Source organism: Polypterus senegalus, chromosome 11, assembly GCF_016835505.1.
Source record: "Polypterus senegalus isolate Bchr_013 chromosome 11, ASM1683550v1, whole genome shotgun sequence".
Classification (NCBI taxonomy): domain Eukaryota; kingdom Metazoa; phylum Chordata; class Cladistia; order Polypteriformes; family Polypteridae; genus Polypterus; species Polypterus senegalus.
In genome coordinates, this window is record NC_053164.1 from 111,609,051 (window position 1) to 111,624,268 (window position 15,218).

The following is a 15,218-nucleotide window of genomic DNA, read 5'->3' on the forward strand; positions in this document are numbered from 1 at the left end:
TAAATAATTCATTCATTTTCTGTCATTTTGACTAATGTATCACTCTAAGGTATAACAACAACTAGTCTTTAGGAAAGTACTGTAGTCTACTGTATATATATTATATATATATACTGTGTGTTAAAACGCAACGGCCATATTCAGGTATGGCATGTTTGGCATTTACAGTTAGATAGTAATGTTCTAATTTACTTCAGCTATTCATGTAGATTGTGCAGCCTCATCTCTGGTATGTGGTAATGTTTGAGTGTTGTTCCGCATGTAAACTGTTTCCAGGATACGGTGTACTGAAATCTGCTCCTCCAGTGGCTCTTCATTAGCAATAGCATAAAAACCTCACTTAGCAGGAGCTCTTTTCACCTCCCTTTAACTCAGTGTAATGGCACAACGTTTAGTACAAATAGCTACTGTACAGTTATTTTTTTAGCAAACATAGCTACCAATTCTTTGTACCTGATGTTGACTCTGAATGACATTTGTCAAATACAGCCAGAGACAGAGCATCGCCGACTTCTGCTACAAGTCTAGTGATGCGACCAAATGCTAAAATATAATCTGGTTTTTCAGAAATATTTGTTTCTTGTAACAGGTTATCGGGAGCAGACTGGGTCTCAAAACTGGCCCGGGCATCCTTCAATGAGTGAGGTGACGAGGTCGACCCACTCAGCCCATTATTAATTGTAATTGTCTTAAAATTTGTGATGAGTACGCGGCTCGCTACTTGCTATGAGCCTATGATACGAACTCTATCTAAACTGTTGCCAAACTTAATCTGTACACTGCTGTTTAGACCCAAATTAAAATTTGACGACATACTTAGAAATAAAATGTAATGAAAAATAAAAATTTAGTAACATGGCTTACACGTTATTAGAGCACAGGTCAAATGTCAATGTCATGTCCAATTGCCAGTACCCTAATAGGCTAGTAGCTGCTCATTTACAATGGAATAAATGATAACCGGGGTTATAATGAAAACCTCACATGATTGAAATGTTCCATTAACTTAACGATAAACTATAAATGTTCCATCCTAATATGAAAATTTCTTATCCTGTGCTTTATAACTTTATTTCATCATACTAATAATCACAGCTGAAAACCACAAATTATCGGTCATGCCGACGATCAGAGAACAATAAAATGCATAATACATAATCTAAACTAATTATTAGTACGGAAGAATTAAAATACTAGATATGAGATAAAATAAATTGCAATAATGTATATGCTAACCGAAATGTAGTGGTATTGAAACAGAAATCGCCAAAAGGCAGTTTTGACCAAATTTCTCACTGCAACGTTGTGTACTGACAGCTAAAACAACCTGGTAACGTAATGTGGTATATTGTACAGGACTATATAAATCGCAGCACCAGACAGATAATGTTTAGTAGTTTAGAAAATTAATTTTAATGCCAAACAGTAATCAGTACATAAAATTTATTTCATGAAACAGCCAGCCCATGACCAGATCAGAGTCCGCGGCCCACCGGACATTGCCCAAATGCCCTAATGGCCAGTCCGCCCCTGCAGGTTATGTTTGTGTTTAACACATGTAAAGTGGTCACATGACACACTTTTATTTGTTTCACCGGGGTCTTTTTGTAAGACTTCTTAGCATGGCAACTGTGGACTTGATATTCATCAGACGACATTGAGCAGACCACCAGCTCTCTTTGTTATGTAAATCATCACTCCTACTTTGACCTTCACCTTCCTGACATGTTGGATTGGTTTAGAAATGTGACACTCAGTGAGCCTTCTAATGGTTCCCACACACACTTAAGCAGAATTCACTCATGGTTGTCTCCAGATGTAAGGAGACCTGGGTTTGCTTCTCGGGTCCTCCCTGCGTGGAGTTTGCATGTTCTCCCCGTGTCTGCGTGGGTTTCCTCCTGGTGCTCCGGTTTCCTCCCACAGTCCAAAGACATGCAGGTTAGGTGGATTGGCGATTCTAAATTGTCCCTAGTGTGTGCGTGTGTGTGCCCTGTGGTGGGCTTGTTTCCTGCCTTGCGCCCTATGTTGGCTGGGATTGGCTCCAGCAGACCCCCGTGACCCTGTAGTTAGGATATAGCAGGTTGGATAATGGATGGATGGAAGGGTGTGGGAAAGATAGGAGAGTGAACCTGTTAAAGCCAAATGAACAGACTTACAGAAAATACAGGAAAATAAAGGAATTTCCTTTTCTGAATGATCAATCATTATTTTGTACAATGCCTTTCGTGTTAAACCTCCATCCCAGAGCACCTGCCATGTACTCAGTACCACTACCTTTATATTACTGAACCAAGGTAGGTTGTGTGGCTTAACTGACAAAACAACAAACTAACACTTGTGCCGCTGATTCTTAGGCCTCCAAGAAATGTTTGTTGTTTAGCACTTTCACTGTGTACATGTTCAAAATAATACAAAGATTTATAATACAATGCAGATCACAGTAAAGTACATAACCTTAGAACATCTGGCTATGAGGTGATGGCACAATCAGATCAGTCAGCTGTTAGTCAGACAAGGGAGTCATAACTGTCCCTCATTTTGTAAACTATGTGCTCTTTCAAAGTAAGTTGGGAGTGGAATTTGAACTTTCTTTCAGGATCATCACCTTGTCCACTAAGGCGCTCTGCAGTCTTTTCTAAACACACTCCCTGTTGTGCATTCAGGGAATAATAAGCCCTTCATTTACAAGGCAGGCTGCCAAGTCTGTTGCCTGGCAGAAAAAAGGAAACACCTACAGCCATAGCAAGCTCTTTGTACTTTCAGTTTCGCTTCTGTGAAAGCAAAAACTAATCGAAAGAAAGGGAAGCAGAAAGAGACATAGGGAAAAGAAAAATGACAGCTGAAGCCGTATCTCAAAGCCTCACCAAGATTCTCTGCTCTCATGGAGGCTCAATGGAGTATAAGATGCTGAAAGAACAGCTGAAGGGACAGCCAAGAGAAATTCAGAAGCTCCTCTCAGAAATCCTCCAGGACAAGAGCAGGTTTGCCCTACGCCAGGGAGATCCAGGAAGCAGGCCGGGGTGTGTGATTAGCCCCAACACTGTCGTGGCTGCTAAGACTGCAGTGCGCTTATGCAAAAAATACCCCAACGAGACCTGCCACAACTGTAGAGACCTTCACCTCTGCAAATTCTTTGTGTATGGCAACTGCAGATATTCAAAGGAACAGTAAGAACTTTACGCTTTTTTTCAGTGTGTGTCACTGTGCAGAACTGTTTGTTTATTACCAACTGAATATACTTCCTATCTTGGTTTTGACAGTTTGGGGGTTCATCATTGTAAAGAAACCATTATGAAGAATTAGACAAGTTTAAAAAGGGTGTAGATGGGTTTTGACACGTTTAGCTGCCTAATGCTAAAACACTCAATCAAATGCTGATCATGATAGTATGGCTCTGGTTTTATTACTAGAGGGCAGTACACAGTCAGTTGTGTTTCTGCTGAGCGGTGCGTGCAGTCCATGCATGTTTAAATGCAGTCCAAGTTTAAATGCTCTACCCGTGACTGTGTCAATTGTATTTGAGTACTCAGGCTTTCTAACCCATGTACTGGTTCACTACAGTAGACTGGTCCAGCATGACCACCTTATGATGGAGGAACACCACATCCAGGATTCGTTCCTGCCTGAAAATGCAGATTTAATAAATGGATGGTTGATTGACACCTATGAACCAGATCATTTTGAAAGCCTGGGGCTCCAGTTAAATGTTTAAAAAGTGTTTAAACACAAACTATGTACATTTCTTTAAGAATACAATTTTTCTCATCCTTGGCCCATTCTTAGAAATGTAATAAAGGGTTTTGTGTTATGCAGAGCTTCTATATCTACAGAGGAGACCATTTGGTCCACCAAAGAGAATGCACATTTATGGGTTAGGAAATGGAATGTACCTGGTACTTAACATTTTAATGTTAACATGATTGTGGCCGATCATCTGCTGGAAGAGATGTCCCTCTTTGGTTGTTTGTGAACTTGCATGTCTTTCTAGTTTAATGGCCTGTGGAACCTCTGGATTCTCCTTTCAGAGATTTTCTGTTGAAACAGAAATTGGAAATGGACAATTTATTTCTAAATGCTGAAACTTTGAAAAAAAAAACCTGCCACTGATCTCTATGACCAGACACTTGTTACATTTAAAACTAAACAGTTAATTTGAGTATAAAATATAACATTCTAAAATTTGGTTAACTAAACAAAGTGGGAGTTCAGGGTGTAGCGATGAGTCCAGAATTGGCTCTGACACTAGAAGCAGAGGGTGATGTGATGGTGTAAGAAACTCTGTATCAAAACTGAGTGATGCTAAGAGTGGTGTTCCACAGGGGTCAGTGGTAGAGCCATTGCTATTTTTAAAATATATAAAAATATGGATAGGAATATAAATAACAAGCTGGTTAAGTTTGCAGATGACTCCAAGCTAGGCGGTTTGGTGGATAATCTCGAATCTGTTGAATCATTATAGAGGGACTTGGACAGCATACAGGTTTATGTAGATTTGAAGCATATGAAAAGTATTACACTTACCGGTAGGAAGTAAAACTGTTAGATGTGAATACACAATGCGAGCTGTGAAACTTGAAAGTCCACCTCTTGGGAAGAATCTAGGAGACGTAGTGGACTTGTCTCTATCAATATCCAGGCAGTGTTCAAAAGCCACTATGAAGGCTAACAGAATTTTAACTTACATATTATGATGTGTGGAGTCCAAGTCAAAGAAAGTCATGCTTAAATTATATAATGTACTAGTGAGGCCTCACATGGTGTACAGTGTGTAGTTTTGATCTCTGGGCTACAAAAACACATAGAATCATTAGAAAAAATCCAGAGAAGAGTGACTAGGCTGATTTTGGGACTGAGAGGTATGATTTATGAGGTAAGACTAAAAAGAGTTGAACCTTTCCAGTTTAAGCAAACAGAAACATGACTGAAATGTTTGAAATTATTAAAGACATTAGTCTGTTACTTTAAAATTAATTAAATGAGAATATAGAGACACAGTTGGAACTTTATTAAGATTACATTTCCCATAAATGTTAGAAAGTTTCACACAGAGAACCATAGACAAATGGGATAAGTTATGAAGTTTTACTGTGATAGTAGAATTTTAGGGACCTTGAAAACTCAACCTGATGTTGCTTTGGAGGGAATAAGTGGATGAGATTGGTGAGATTTGTTGGTTTGAATGGCCTAATGGGCTAATGTTCTAATCCAATTCAGGACCACAGTAGGCTACAGCAGCAGTCATCACAAGGCCTAGTCAGATGCAAGCCTATGCTTAAACGTGGCCAATTTTAGGATCAATTTTAGCCTAACCAGGACATCTTTGGAGAAATTTGACGAAAACTGGCCTAACTGGAAGAAAACACACAGAGGGAATGTGCAAAATTCACAAAGACAACTTCTGGGCATGGGATATGAACCCAGGATGCTGGATATGAGAGGCACCAGCTGCTTCCAGTGTAAAACATGGAAAATCTAAAAGGAGACACCAATTTTTAATTCTGAAAATTGATAAGGTATATTTTATAACTAGTAAAAACTACAAATTACATTAATGACATAATAAAATATGTGATATGCTTTATTTCATTTGTGACAATGTAGGTTTGGCTCCACACTCCCATCGCTGTTCGGGAGCTCTTGAACCCAACACCGTCGACAGATATAACCGAGGTGAGCTAGACAGTGAGACAACATTTGAGCAAGGTGATGGTTCAAAAAGGTGCATAGTGCTTTTATTAAAATAGTCAACAAAAACAGTGTTCAATAAATAGTGCAGTAATTCAAAGTCTTCATCATTAAATAAATAATCCGATAAAAGGTGGAGGTTAAAAAAAACAATAAATAGAACAATCCTTTTAAAACTAGAGGTTAAAACGTTTCATGCGGAAGCAGTCTTTAAAAACCAGTAACAAGCTCAGTGCTTCTTTCTTGTTACCATTAGCGTCTCACCTGCCTCTCCCGACTAGGCTTTGCAGCAGGCGAGACGCTCTCTCTGCAGCTGCCCTTTTCCATTCACTAACACAGGTCTGGAGACCTCCCAATCCTGGCTTCGGTCTGGCACTCATCCCAGACCTGAGACCTGGACTCCTTGGTCTCCAGGACACCCACACCAAAGACTACAACACCAAGCCTCGCGACTCCCTCTGCCTTTCTGGTCTTCTGCGGCTAGTCGCCATTCCCTGGTCACTCCAGCTATCTGATCGCTCAGCGGGAGTGACTTCAACGTCAACACCTGGGTGTCGGCCTAACACCCAGTTTCCTCGCAGCTGCCCACGAGCGCTCGCTCACTCGCTCGCCCACACGTTCCGTGTGTCTCTCTCTCACGGCTGCACCGACTTACTCGCTCTATCGCTTCCTGTAACCTCCGTCCTCTCTTTTCTTTTCGTTTTTCTGATTCTGATCTTCTCCCAACCAACTCGCGCTTCTTTTATATTGCAAGGGGCCATAGCAGCTGTAGCACATTAGCCACGGGAGCAATCACGGATGTGGGCAGTTCCTCACCTGTGCACTAGGTGAGAAACGCCCACACCTCAGATCGCCCTGTGGCTTGCTACAACCACTACGCCCCTCACTAAGCCGCCGCGAGTGCGGTGATTATTTAAAAAAAAATGGCCCTTGCTAAGCGAGCTGTGGACCCATAACACCACATTCCACCCCCCAAAAGACTCCAGTTGCACGGGAAGACTCCACGCCACTGCCAACCCAGTGCAACTGGAGCTCAGGTCCACAGCTCGGCCACTCAACACTGCACTACAATGATAAAAGCACTAAAACAAATCCCACCTTAAAACCAACCCAAGCCCCCTTCATTAAAACAGGACATTAAAAGAATAAGAACTTTAAAAGACAATTAAAACCAGAAATAAATAAATGTCCTTAAAAAGCTCAGTCCATAAAATGTCCTCCACCGGCTTGGGTACGTGGGTTCCTCAAAGTCTGGCACCAATCCCGCTTGCTGCTCTGTCTCCTCTTCTGGTCCCACTGCTAGCTCATCCCACCACTGCCACCAAATGTGACGATGCGGATTCGGCTCCCGAACAGCGATTGGAGCATGGAGCCGAACCCGCATCGTCACATCATTACCTTGACAAATGTATGCTAGAACAGTAAGAGCAGCATCGGATTCTCAATAAAAAATGATCGACTGACTACTCCTATCTGTGGCCGCATTTGGGAACTGACAAAAATTTTGGGTAGCTATTAATTATTTAAAATAAATAAATGGTTAAATGGTCCAACAAAGAATCTCCTGCAGAGGTCAGAGTGGTTACACACAAAACCAAATACTCCAGAATGTCAAATTAAACTTTATCAATTGGAAGAAAATGGTACTGTCCAAAAACAAAATTTTTGTCCGCTATCAAATCCTGAATTACTCAAACCAGGTCAGTATGACAGGGGCAGAGAGTGTAACTGCGGCATCAGCACACATAGGCACATCCCGACTCACTCATACCCGGCCAGTTCAGAGCTGCCAATTAGCCAAACATGCCAGTCTTTCAAGCGAGGGGGGAAAACCATAGAACACTATTAAAAATATATATACTAATCAATAACATTTTAGAATAAGCATTTTAATTGAGGAAGCAGAATCTCTCCCCTCTTTTTTTACTCAATTTATTTATATTCATTTATTAAATTATCTATTTCCTTCATTTTTACTAGCTTAAAGTTTTACTCTGCTGGCCTACCTCTCTTTCTCATGCGTGGGGGTTGATTTGTTTCAAACCAAGTCTTTTAAAACTTAATTTATTTGTATGGAATGTTATTTGATTTTAATAAAATCAATAAAAATCAAATATATATATATATATATATATATATATATATATATATATATTGTGGACGCGGCCCGGACACAGACAGGCGGACATGTTGTTCATCACCACCACACGTTTATTTCAAGTATTTACAATAATAAAGTCAGTGCACACACGAACCCCAAACACAGTCCTGGCCACACAATGCCTTCTCTTCGGGCCGCCTCCACTCTTCTCTCTTGCTTTGTCCTGCTACCACCCGACTCCAGCCAGAATGAAGGGAGACGGCCCCTTTTATCTCATTCCGGATGAGCTCCAGGTGTTTCCCGGCATTCCTCCCTGGACACGCCCAAGTGTGGTAGAAGTGCCGGCTGTTCTCCTGGAAGCTCTCCGGGTGTCCCTTCATCTCTTCCCCCCAGCACTTCTTGGTATGGCGGAAGTGCTGAGGTCCAGGGTCCCCAAGTCATTGGGGCGCCCCCTGGCGGTGACCACGGGTCCCTACAGGGTTGGGCTTCCAAGCCCACTACCCGTGGCCCCCAAAGCAACCAGGATGGCGGCCCCCACTTGATCCAGGGTGGGCGTAGACCCTCTTCCGGTCCTTCAAGGCGTCCCAGCCGGGTCGTTGCCCCTGGCATCCCTGACAATATATATATATATATATAGTGGCATACAGCTGGGAATGGGAATTGGAGTTGGGTGCAGCCCTGTTGGGTCCTGCAGACACCACCAGGGAGTAATGCAGCTGGGACTCCTGAGCCCGTATGAGCAGTGTATTCGCCACACCTGGAAGTGCAGCCGGAACTCGGCGAGGAGGCAAGGAGCCAGAATTGCGAGGAAATAGAACGAGGTTGCCTGAGAGGAGTGATGGAGGAACAAGAAAAAGAGTGTTTTGCTTTGTGTTACTTTGTGTGCTGTGCTTGGGACTGTGTACTGCCTGTGGGACACGGGGAAGACATGTGTCCACAGGGGAAGAAAAAATAGTTTATTTATTTTACAAGTGCCTCCATGTACAGTCTGTGTCGGGAGCCTATATAGTGCCTTATCAGAATATATATATATATATATATATATATATATATATATAAAAATATATATATATATAAATATATTAGTGGAAACCACTTGTACTTGCTAGGCTAAGCGGTGACTCTACACTTTCTAAGATGAATAAGTGTGGGGTTACGTATCAGGGGGCTCAGTGACGTACTGGTGTCCAATCAAGGGGTGGTTGCTTATGCCTGTTTATTTTTTTTGCTTATTTATTACATTTATTTTCCTTAGAATAGGGACTTTAATAAAAAATACATTTTTATATATTTTTGTTTCTGCCACAACCTCATACTAATTTAAACAGATTAAAAAATAGACTGACAGATTGAGAGATGGTATTTTTGGCATGGCTGCTTGAGCTGATATTCACCACCAATTCGGCTGACGCTGTAAGATGAGCATGATGGGTCATTGTTCCACTCTCATTTCCTGTAATTTGATTTCAGAACGATGTTAACCAATGCTGAAAAGTGGGCCTTAGTCAGTGATCACCTCTGTAAATGTGACAGTTCTGTTGGTGACTAAATAATAATGTTTCCAGCCTTGGCAGCAAATGTGGAATAGAATCTACATCCCTTTACTTTGGTACTAGCTGGGCTACCTGTCTACGATGGGTTGAAATCTAAGTTATCAACATATACCTCAGGAGTGACATTTGCAGTGCACCATCTATTTGAATGAATTTTGTAATGCATGTAGTAATAAAATGCATTGCATTTGTCATTCCAACAGATGGCACATCACAAACATTTGCAAAAATCAAATGCGTTACTACTAATGTTTAAGTTATATGCCGTTTGGTATGGGATTTGTAAACGCAGTGCTAATGTTTGTTATATGTCGTCTGTTGGAATGACAGAGACATAGCAAATGGAAGGGCACACAGACACTTATCCTTTGATTAAAATGGATACTGAAAAGGAGTTTTGGAAAAAAATTAAAAAACAAAATGGCAAATTGTTCCTGATTTTATTGTGGAAAACTTGTTTGGGATGTCAGTGTAAAGACAGTTCAATTACTTAATGCCACATTTTTAGCTTGTTTAATCTGGTAATCTACCATTCTTCTGTAGGCTAAAATATAGTGGAGCCTGCTATGCTAAAATTTGTTGGTAGTACAAATACAAAATGAATTTCTTTTGAGATACAAATTCAATAAAAATGTGGAAAATTAACAAAATTTACACATTCCTTGTAGTCAAAGTTACATGCTGACCTGAATCCATTAACCCTAACACTTTATCTCTGATCATCCATTCACAAACTTATTAGTAGCCACCACTTACTTTAAAAAACAGTTCTTTGTTTAAGCATAAGTACCAGTAAATACTTTCATGCCTTCTTCAGATTATATGGTTTTCTGCCAACCACTGTAGTTTATATGGTGTCTTAGATCATGTCATAATTTAGAAAGTCATTTTGTAATAGGTTAGGTGTAATATTTATACTGAATTGTGAAATACTGTACAAGCCCTGGGTATCTGGGACCCGCTAATTAACCCTGTTATGGTGCTACTGTATAAGTCGCTCAGTGCCCAGTACTGTTGAGTTTCTTCAAAGGCTAAAGAGAAGGCAGTGCTGTCTGCATTCACTTTACAGGCTGGGAGGGCTAGATGTTTGAGTGCCAGTAGCCTGTTCAGCAAGAAAATGAAGGAGGATGTTCTTTGATAAGCCTGGGGAGAATCGAATAGGAAGGCAGAGTCATTCAGAAGTAAAAAATGAAAAAGTTTAGATAGGAGCCCCGCACAGCAGTAAGTATTTGGTTTGGTCTCAGTGATGCTAAAGAGTGTGAAATCAATAACTTGTAGCACAGAAATCATGACTTGGACTTCAAATCCTGAGGTTGTGGGTTCAAACACCACTACTGACACTCTGTGTCCACACGTAAGTCCTTTAACCTGCCTGTATTCCAACTGGAAAAATAAAAGAATTTTAACCAATTGTATCTCAAGTAATGGAATGTTGCCTTGGATAAAGTCGTCTGCCAAATAACATAATAAATATTAAAATAACTCGGCTGGAACTAACAAGTTAGATCAAATGTTGCAGTTCCACTTGAAGTTCATAGTGGTGAGACACTAATCACTCAGAGATATTCCAATGGGTGTGGTTCTTCATGTGTAAATTATTTCTGTCAAAAATAAGTTATCCAGAATATGGCTAATAGGAAAACCCGTATTTCTTATTAGCCATAAAAATTAAATATGTTATTCTGTGACACCTGCTGATTTTTCATTCTTATTTCAGACTCCCAGTATCCTCCACTTACATCTGTTACCCATGAATATGCTCATATTGGGTACTACAGATGGTTTACAAAATAACTTGTAGGTGGCATCTGTCTATAGATGGTCCAACACAAGTTGTTCACTCCTATTTAACAGTCAACATGTTAAGGCATTACAGCATTTCAATCTCGAAGCAAATTAAATTAATTTATAAAATCGGTGAGATTTCTGAAGTTAGTACTCTGGAACTGCCTATGGTGTCTGTTTGCTTACTTTTGAATGGAGTTTCTTTCTCTATTGTTCTATGGGTTGAGTAGCTGCCAAAATGACACTTACCTTGCACCACATGTGCTGAGCAATTCAAAACTTGGAATCACTGTGAAAATTCAGAAACAATCTTGTAAATAGTCAAATACTATAATTCACCTAAGATGACAGTTCCAGTAAATGAGGTTTGACAACCTCATTTGATTTTAGTAATTGCTGTCATCAAACGTGATAGGCCTTCCATCTAAACTTGTTACGAGTTGTTTTAAGACATAAAGTCTTTAGGTAATAACATGATTTCTCCCTTCACCTCCCAAAATGCATTCCTTCAACTCTCACCGTTGGCGAACCTAAATTCTCCCTAGTGTTTGGGTCTGTGTGTGTGTGTGCCCTGTGGTGGGCTGGCACCCTGCCCAGGGTTTGTTCTTGCCTTGCACCCTGTGTTGGCTAGGATTGGCTCTTGCAGACCGCCGTGACCCTGTGTTAGGATATAGCGGGTTGGACAATGACATGACATGACATGACAACTCTCACCCTATTTTATTCATTTAAGTCATGATACAAAGCAAATAGCATTGCGTTCACCCCCTACTTATTATAACAAGCTAGAAATTGCAATTGAATTAAAGATTTGTATGTGCTTTTGTGGCCATACCTTTTGTAAATGTGGTTTAATTTAAAAGTTGTATATATGTTTTTATCTGGGGTATCCTTTCATTGTAATTCAAAAAATCTGTAAGTATTCAGTTTATGTTTAAAAATATTTTCTTGCCATTACTTAATAATTTATTGCTGTAATGTCACCCAGTAAGCGGATCAGGCTTGTTGTGTGTGCGGGCTCCTGCTGTTGAACAGGGTGGTCAGCGGATGTTCAGTGCAGAGGTGAGCTGATTGTTTGATTAGCTTGGCTCTTCCGCATCAGAATACCTGCAGGAGTATAAAGGGGAGTCTGAAGTGAACAATATAGAAAGATAGATGAAAAAGAAAGGATGAAAGAGAAAGAAAGAAGGTCAGAAGGAAAGAAAAGAAGTGGGAGGATTGTGGAAAAGTTGGTGTAGTATTGAGGAAGCAAGTAGTCGAGAATGATGCCCTAGGGAGAGCGAGCAGATGGTGTTCACAGAGTAACTAGGAACAACCAATGGCTTCAGGAGATCTCACAGAATGCCAAGGGACAGCGGAGGCTCATGGGATCAACACTGAACGCTGAGGAACAGCAGTGAGGTCACAAGCAAATCAGATGAATGCCTGCACTTGTCAGGATGCATCACATGCTGTTGAGTAGGCCGCACACTTACATTCTTGAGTGGTTTTGTGGACAAAGCATGACTTGACTTGTATTTTAACCTGGAATTTTAACTTCTTTACTGGATTATTTATTTACCAAATAATCCCTCTTTTTTTAAGTGGTTAATTAATTATTTATTAATTATTATTCACTGCACCTATTAGGAATACAGTTTGAGTTGGAATAAAAGCAATGCACCTATGAGTATGGAGACATTTTTATATTTCCATTAGGCTGGAACACTAAAAAAAAAAATTGGTGAAATTTATATAAATACTAGCTGAAAAACTGAAAAAGTTTTTTTTAATTGTTTGAGAAAAACATACTGTAATTAAAAAAAACACAACTTTAAAAATAAAAATAAATTAACAAACAATAAACCTGTGTTCGCTTCTCGGGTCCTCCCTGCGTGGAGTTTGCATGTACTCCCCTTGTCTGTGTGTTTTCTCTGTGGTGGGCTGGTGCCCTACCCAGGGTTTGTTTCCTGCCTTGCGCCCGGTGTTGGCTGGGATTGGCTCCAGCAGACCCCCGTGATATAGGATATAGTCGGTTGGATAATGGATGGATATATAAAGACTCACTAATGTGCTTGTCTTGCGGTGTTGTATGTACAGTATGTTATCATCCAGTTGACGCTCGGAATTGGCCAACTCTATTTAATTTGAAAAGCAACTGAGGTGCGGTGGTGCTCAAACATAAAGAATGCTGGCAGTCACCTCCAGCTCGCCCTCTTGTTTTTTTTTAATTGTTTGAGAAAAACATAATTAAAAAAACAATGTTATAAATAAAAATAAATTAAGAAACAAAGACTCATTAATGTCCTTGCCTTGTGGTGTTGTATGTATGTTATCATTTAGTTGACACTCGGAACCGACCAACTCTATTTAATTTGAAAAGCAACAGGGGCGCGGTGCTGCTCAAAAATAAAGAATGCTGGCAGTCGCCTGGTATATACTAACTGTGTAAGCAGCACGGGATCCTAGAAAGTATTTAAATCGTCAGAACTACTCTGGTCGTCTGCTAGAAGGATTCATGTTGCCGAACTGCTCGCATCGTTTGTGCATTAGCAGCTAATCGACTGTCTTTCTTAGGAGGTTTCCTTTTGCCGGTGTACTGGCCTCGCTTGCGTATCCTCGGAGCTGGAGCCCTCACCCTGACTCTATGTCTCATTTCCGGGCCGGACACACACACACTCTTCCACGTGTAGAACTCTTATTTAATTTGAAAAGCAACAGGGGTGCGTTGGCGCTCAAACATAAAGAATGCTGGCAGTCGCCTCCAGTTCGCCCTCTGGTGGTCGTTCCGAGTGTCAACTTGATGATAACATGCATACAAGACCACAAGATCACCCACCACCCTACCCAGAAGGGGGTGGGTTATGGATGATTTCACCCTACTGTATTTTTAGTCGACCAATGAGGAACATGCATACCAAGTTTCATGAAAATTGCTCCAGCCGTTCGGACGTGATGCTGGAACATACATACACACATACATACATACATACATTGACTTTTATATATATAGATATAATAATAAATACTCTATTCTAGTAACACTGAATACCCTTGAAAGTCTAATAAACCAAATAAAGTTTCCATCTTTCCCAGATGCCTGCAGTGGGTACACGCAGACCTTCAAAACTATTCTAGTTGTGCAAATTTACTTTGTATGAGTTCATCAACTTTGCATGTCCTGTGTGACTTAGAAATCTTGAGGTAACGTCTGTGCAAACTCCTGTTACATAATTTGGCAAACAAGATTATCCAGTGTAATACTGCAGTTATTGGAACATTTCTAATGACTTTATCTACTTTACCATTAATTTGATAAAGTCTGCTTCTTTAAAATTTAACCTCAAATACAAATTCATGACTATCAGCTGACTGTCTTCAGCTGGGATGTGCATTTACAAATTTGTCATTCATTTATTAGACTATGATAATATGTCTTTTGTTATGCAAAAATAGAAAAACAAGTGCACATTTATTTCTCTTCAAGATGCAGAAATATCCATGATATAAAGTCTGGCCACAATCTTCAAGTCCTGAAAAGATATGGTCTGCAAAATCTTGATGAACGCCAGCTGAGTGCACTCCTGCTCCAGAATGATTCATCTCTCCTGCCTGAGGTGAGATATCTGATAAACTGGTTATATATTTTCAAAAAGATGCTACTCCAAACCAATACAGCATTTAATTTTTGTGACACTGCACATGTGATACAAACATGAAGTTGATTAATTTTAAACAGAGACACAGAGAATATTGAGCAGAGGGGGACCACAATGCATCTCAACAACCTGGAACGCCACTAGACTTGGCTATCTAAGCAGCTTTCCCATTCCAAATATCACAAATCATTGTTTCATCTCACTTCTACTTTCTTTCTGTCTATATTAATTAAATCTCTGTCTATCCTGCCTGCCAGACTGCTTTCACCTAATGTATTCCCATGACTGAAGACTTAGCATTTTCTGCCAGACACTGACCTTTAACTCCAACCTTACACTTTTCAGCAATTTCCAGAGTTAATTCCAAGGTCCTATATAATGTCCCATTTAGTGTAACCCTTACTAACTGAAGGAGACAGATTTATGTATTCCATTCTACCTCCAAACATCAAAGCC

The 15,218-nt window shown here is 40.2% G+C and overlaps 1 protein-coding gene across 2 annotated transcripts in view; it reads left to right on the forward strand.

The window, feature by feature from the left end:
* The first annotated feature begins 2,610 nt into the window (after positions 1 to 2,610).
* LOC120539433 (protein mono-ADP-ribosyltransferase PARP12-like) overlaps positions 2,611 to 15,218 on the forward strand; it is a 45,460-nt gene continuing 32,852 nt past the window's right edge. Inside the window, exons 1-2 of one of the 2 annotated variants that reach the window (XM_039769483.1) lie at positions 2,611 to 3,167; positions 14,591 to 14,720. In XM_039769483.1, the coding sequence (XP_039625417.1) occupies positions 2,833 to 3,167; positions 14,591 to 14,720 (465 nt within the window). In that variant the 5' untranslated portion in view covers positions 2,611 to 2,832. The remainder of the gene's footprint in view (positions 3,168 to 14,590; positions 14,721 to 15,218) is intronic. The other variant, XM_039769482.1, reaches the window with a different exon arrangement.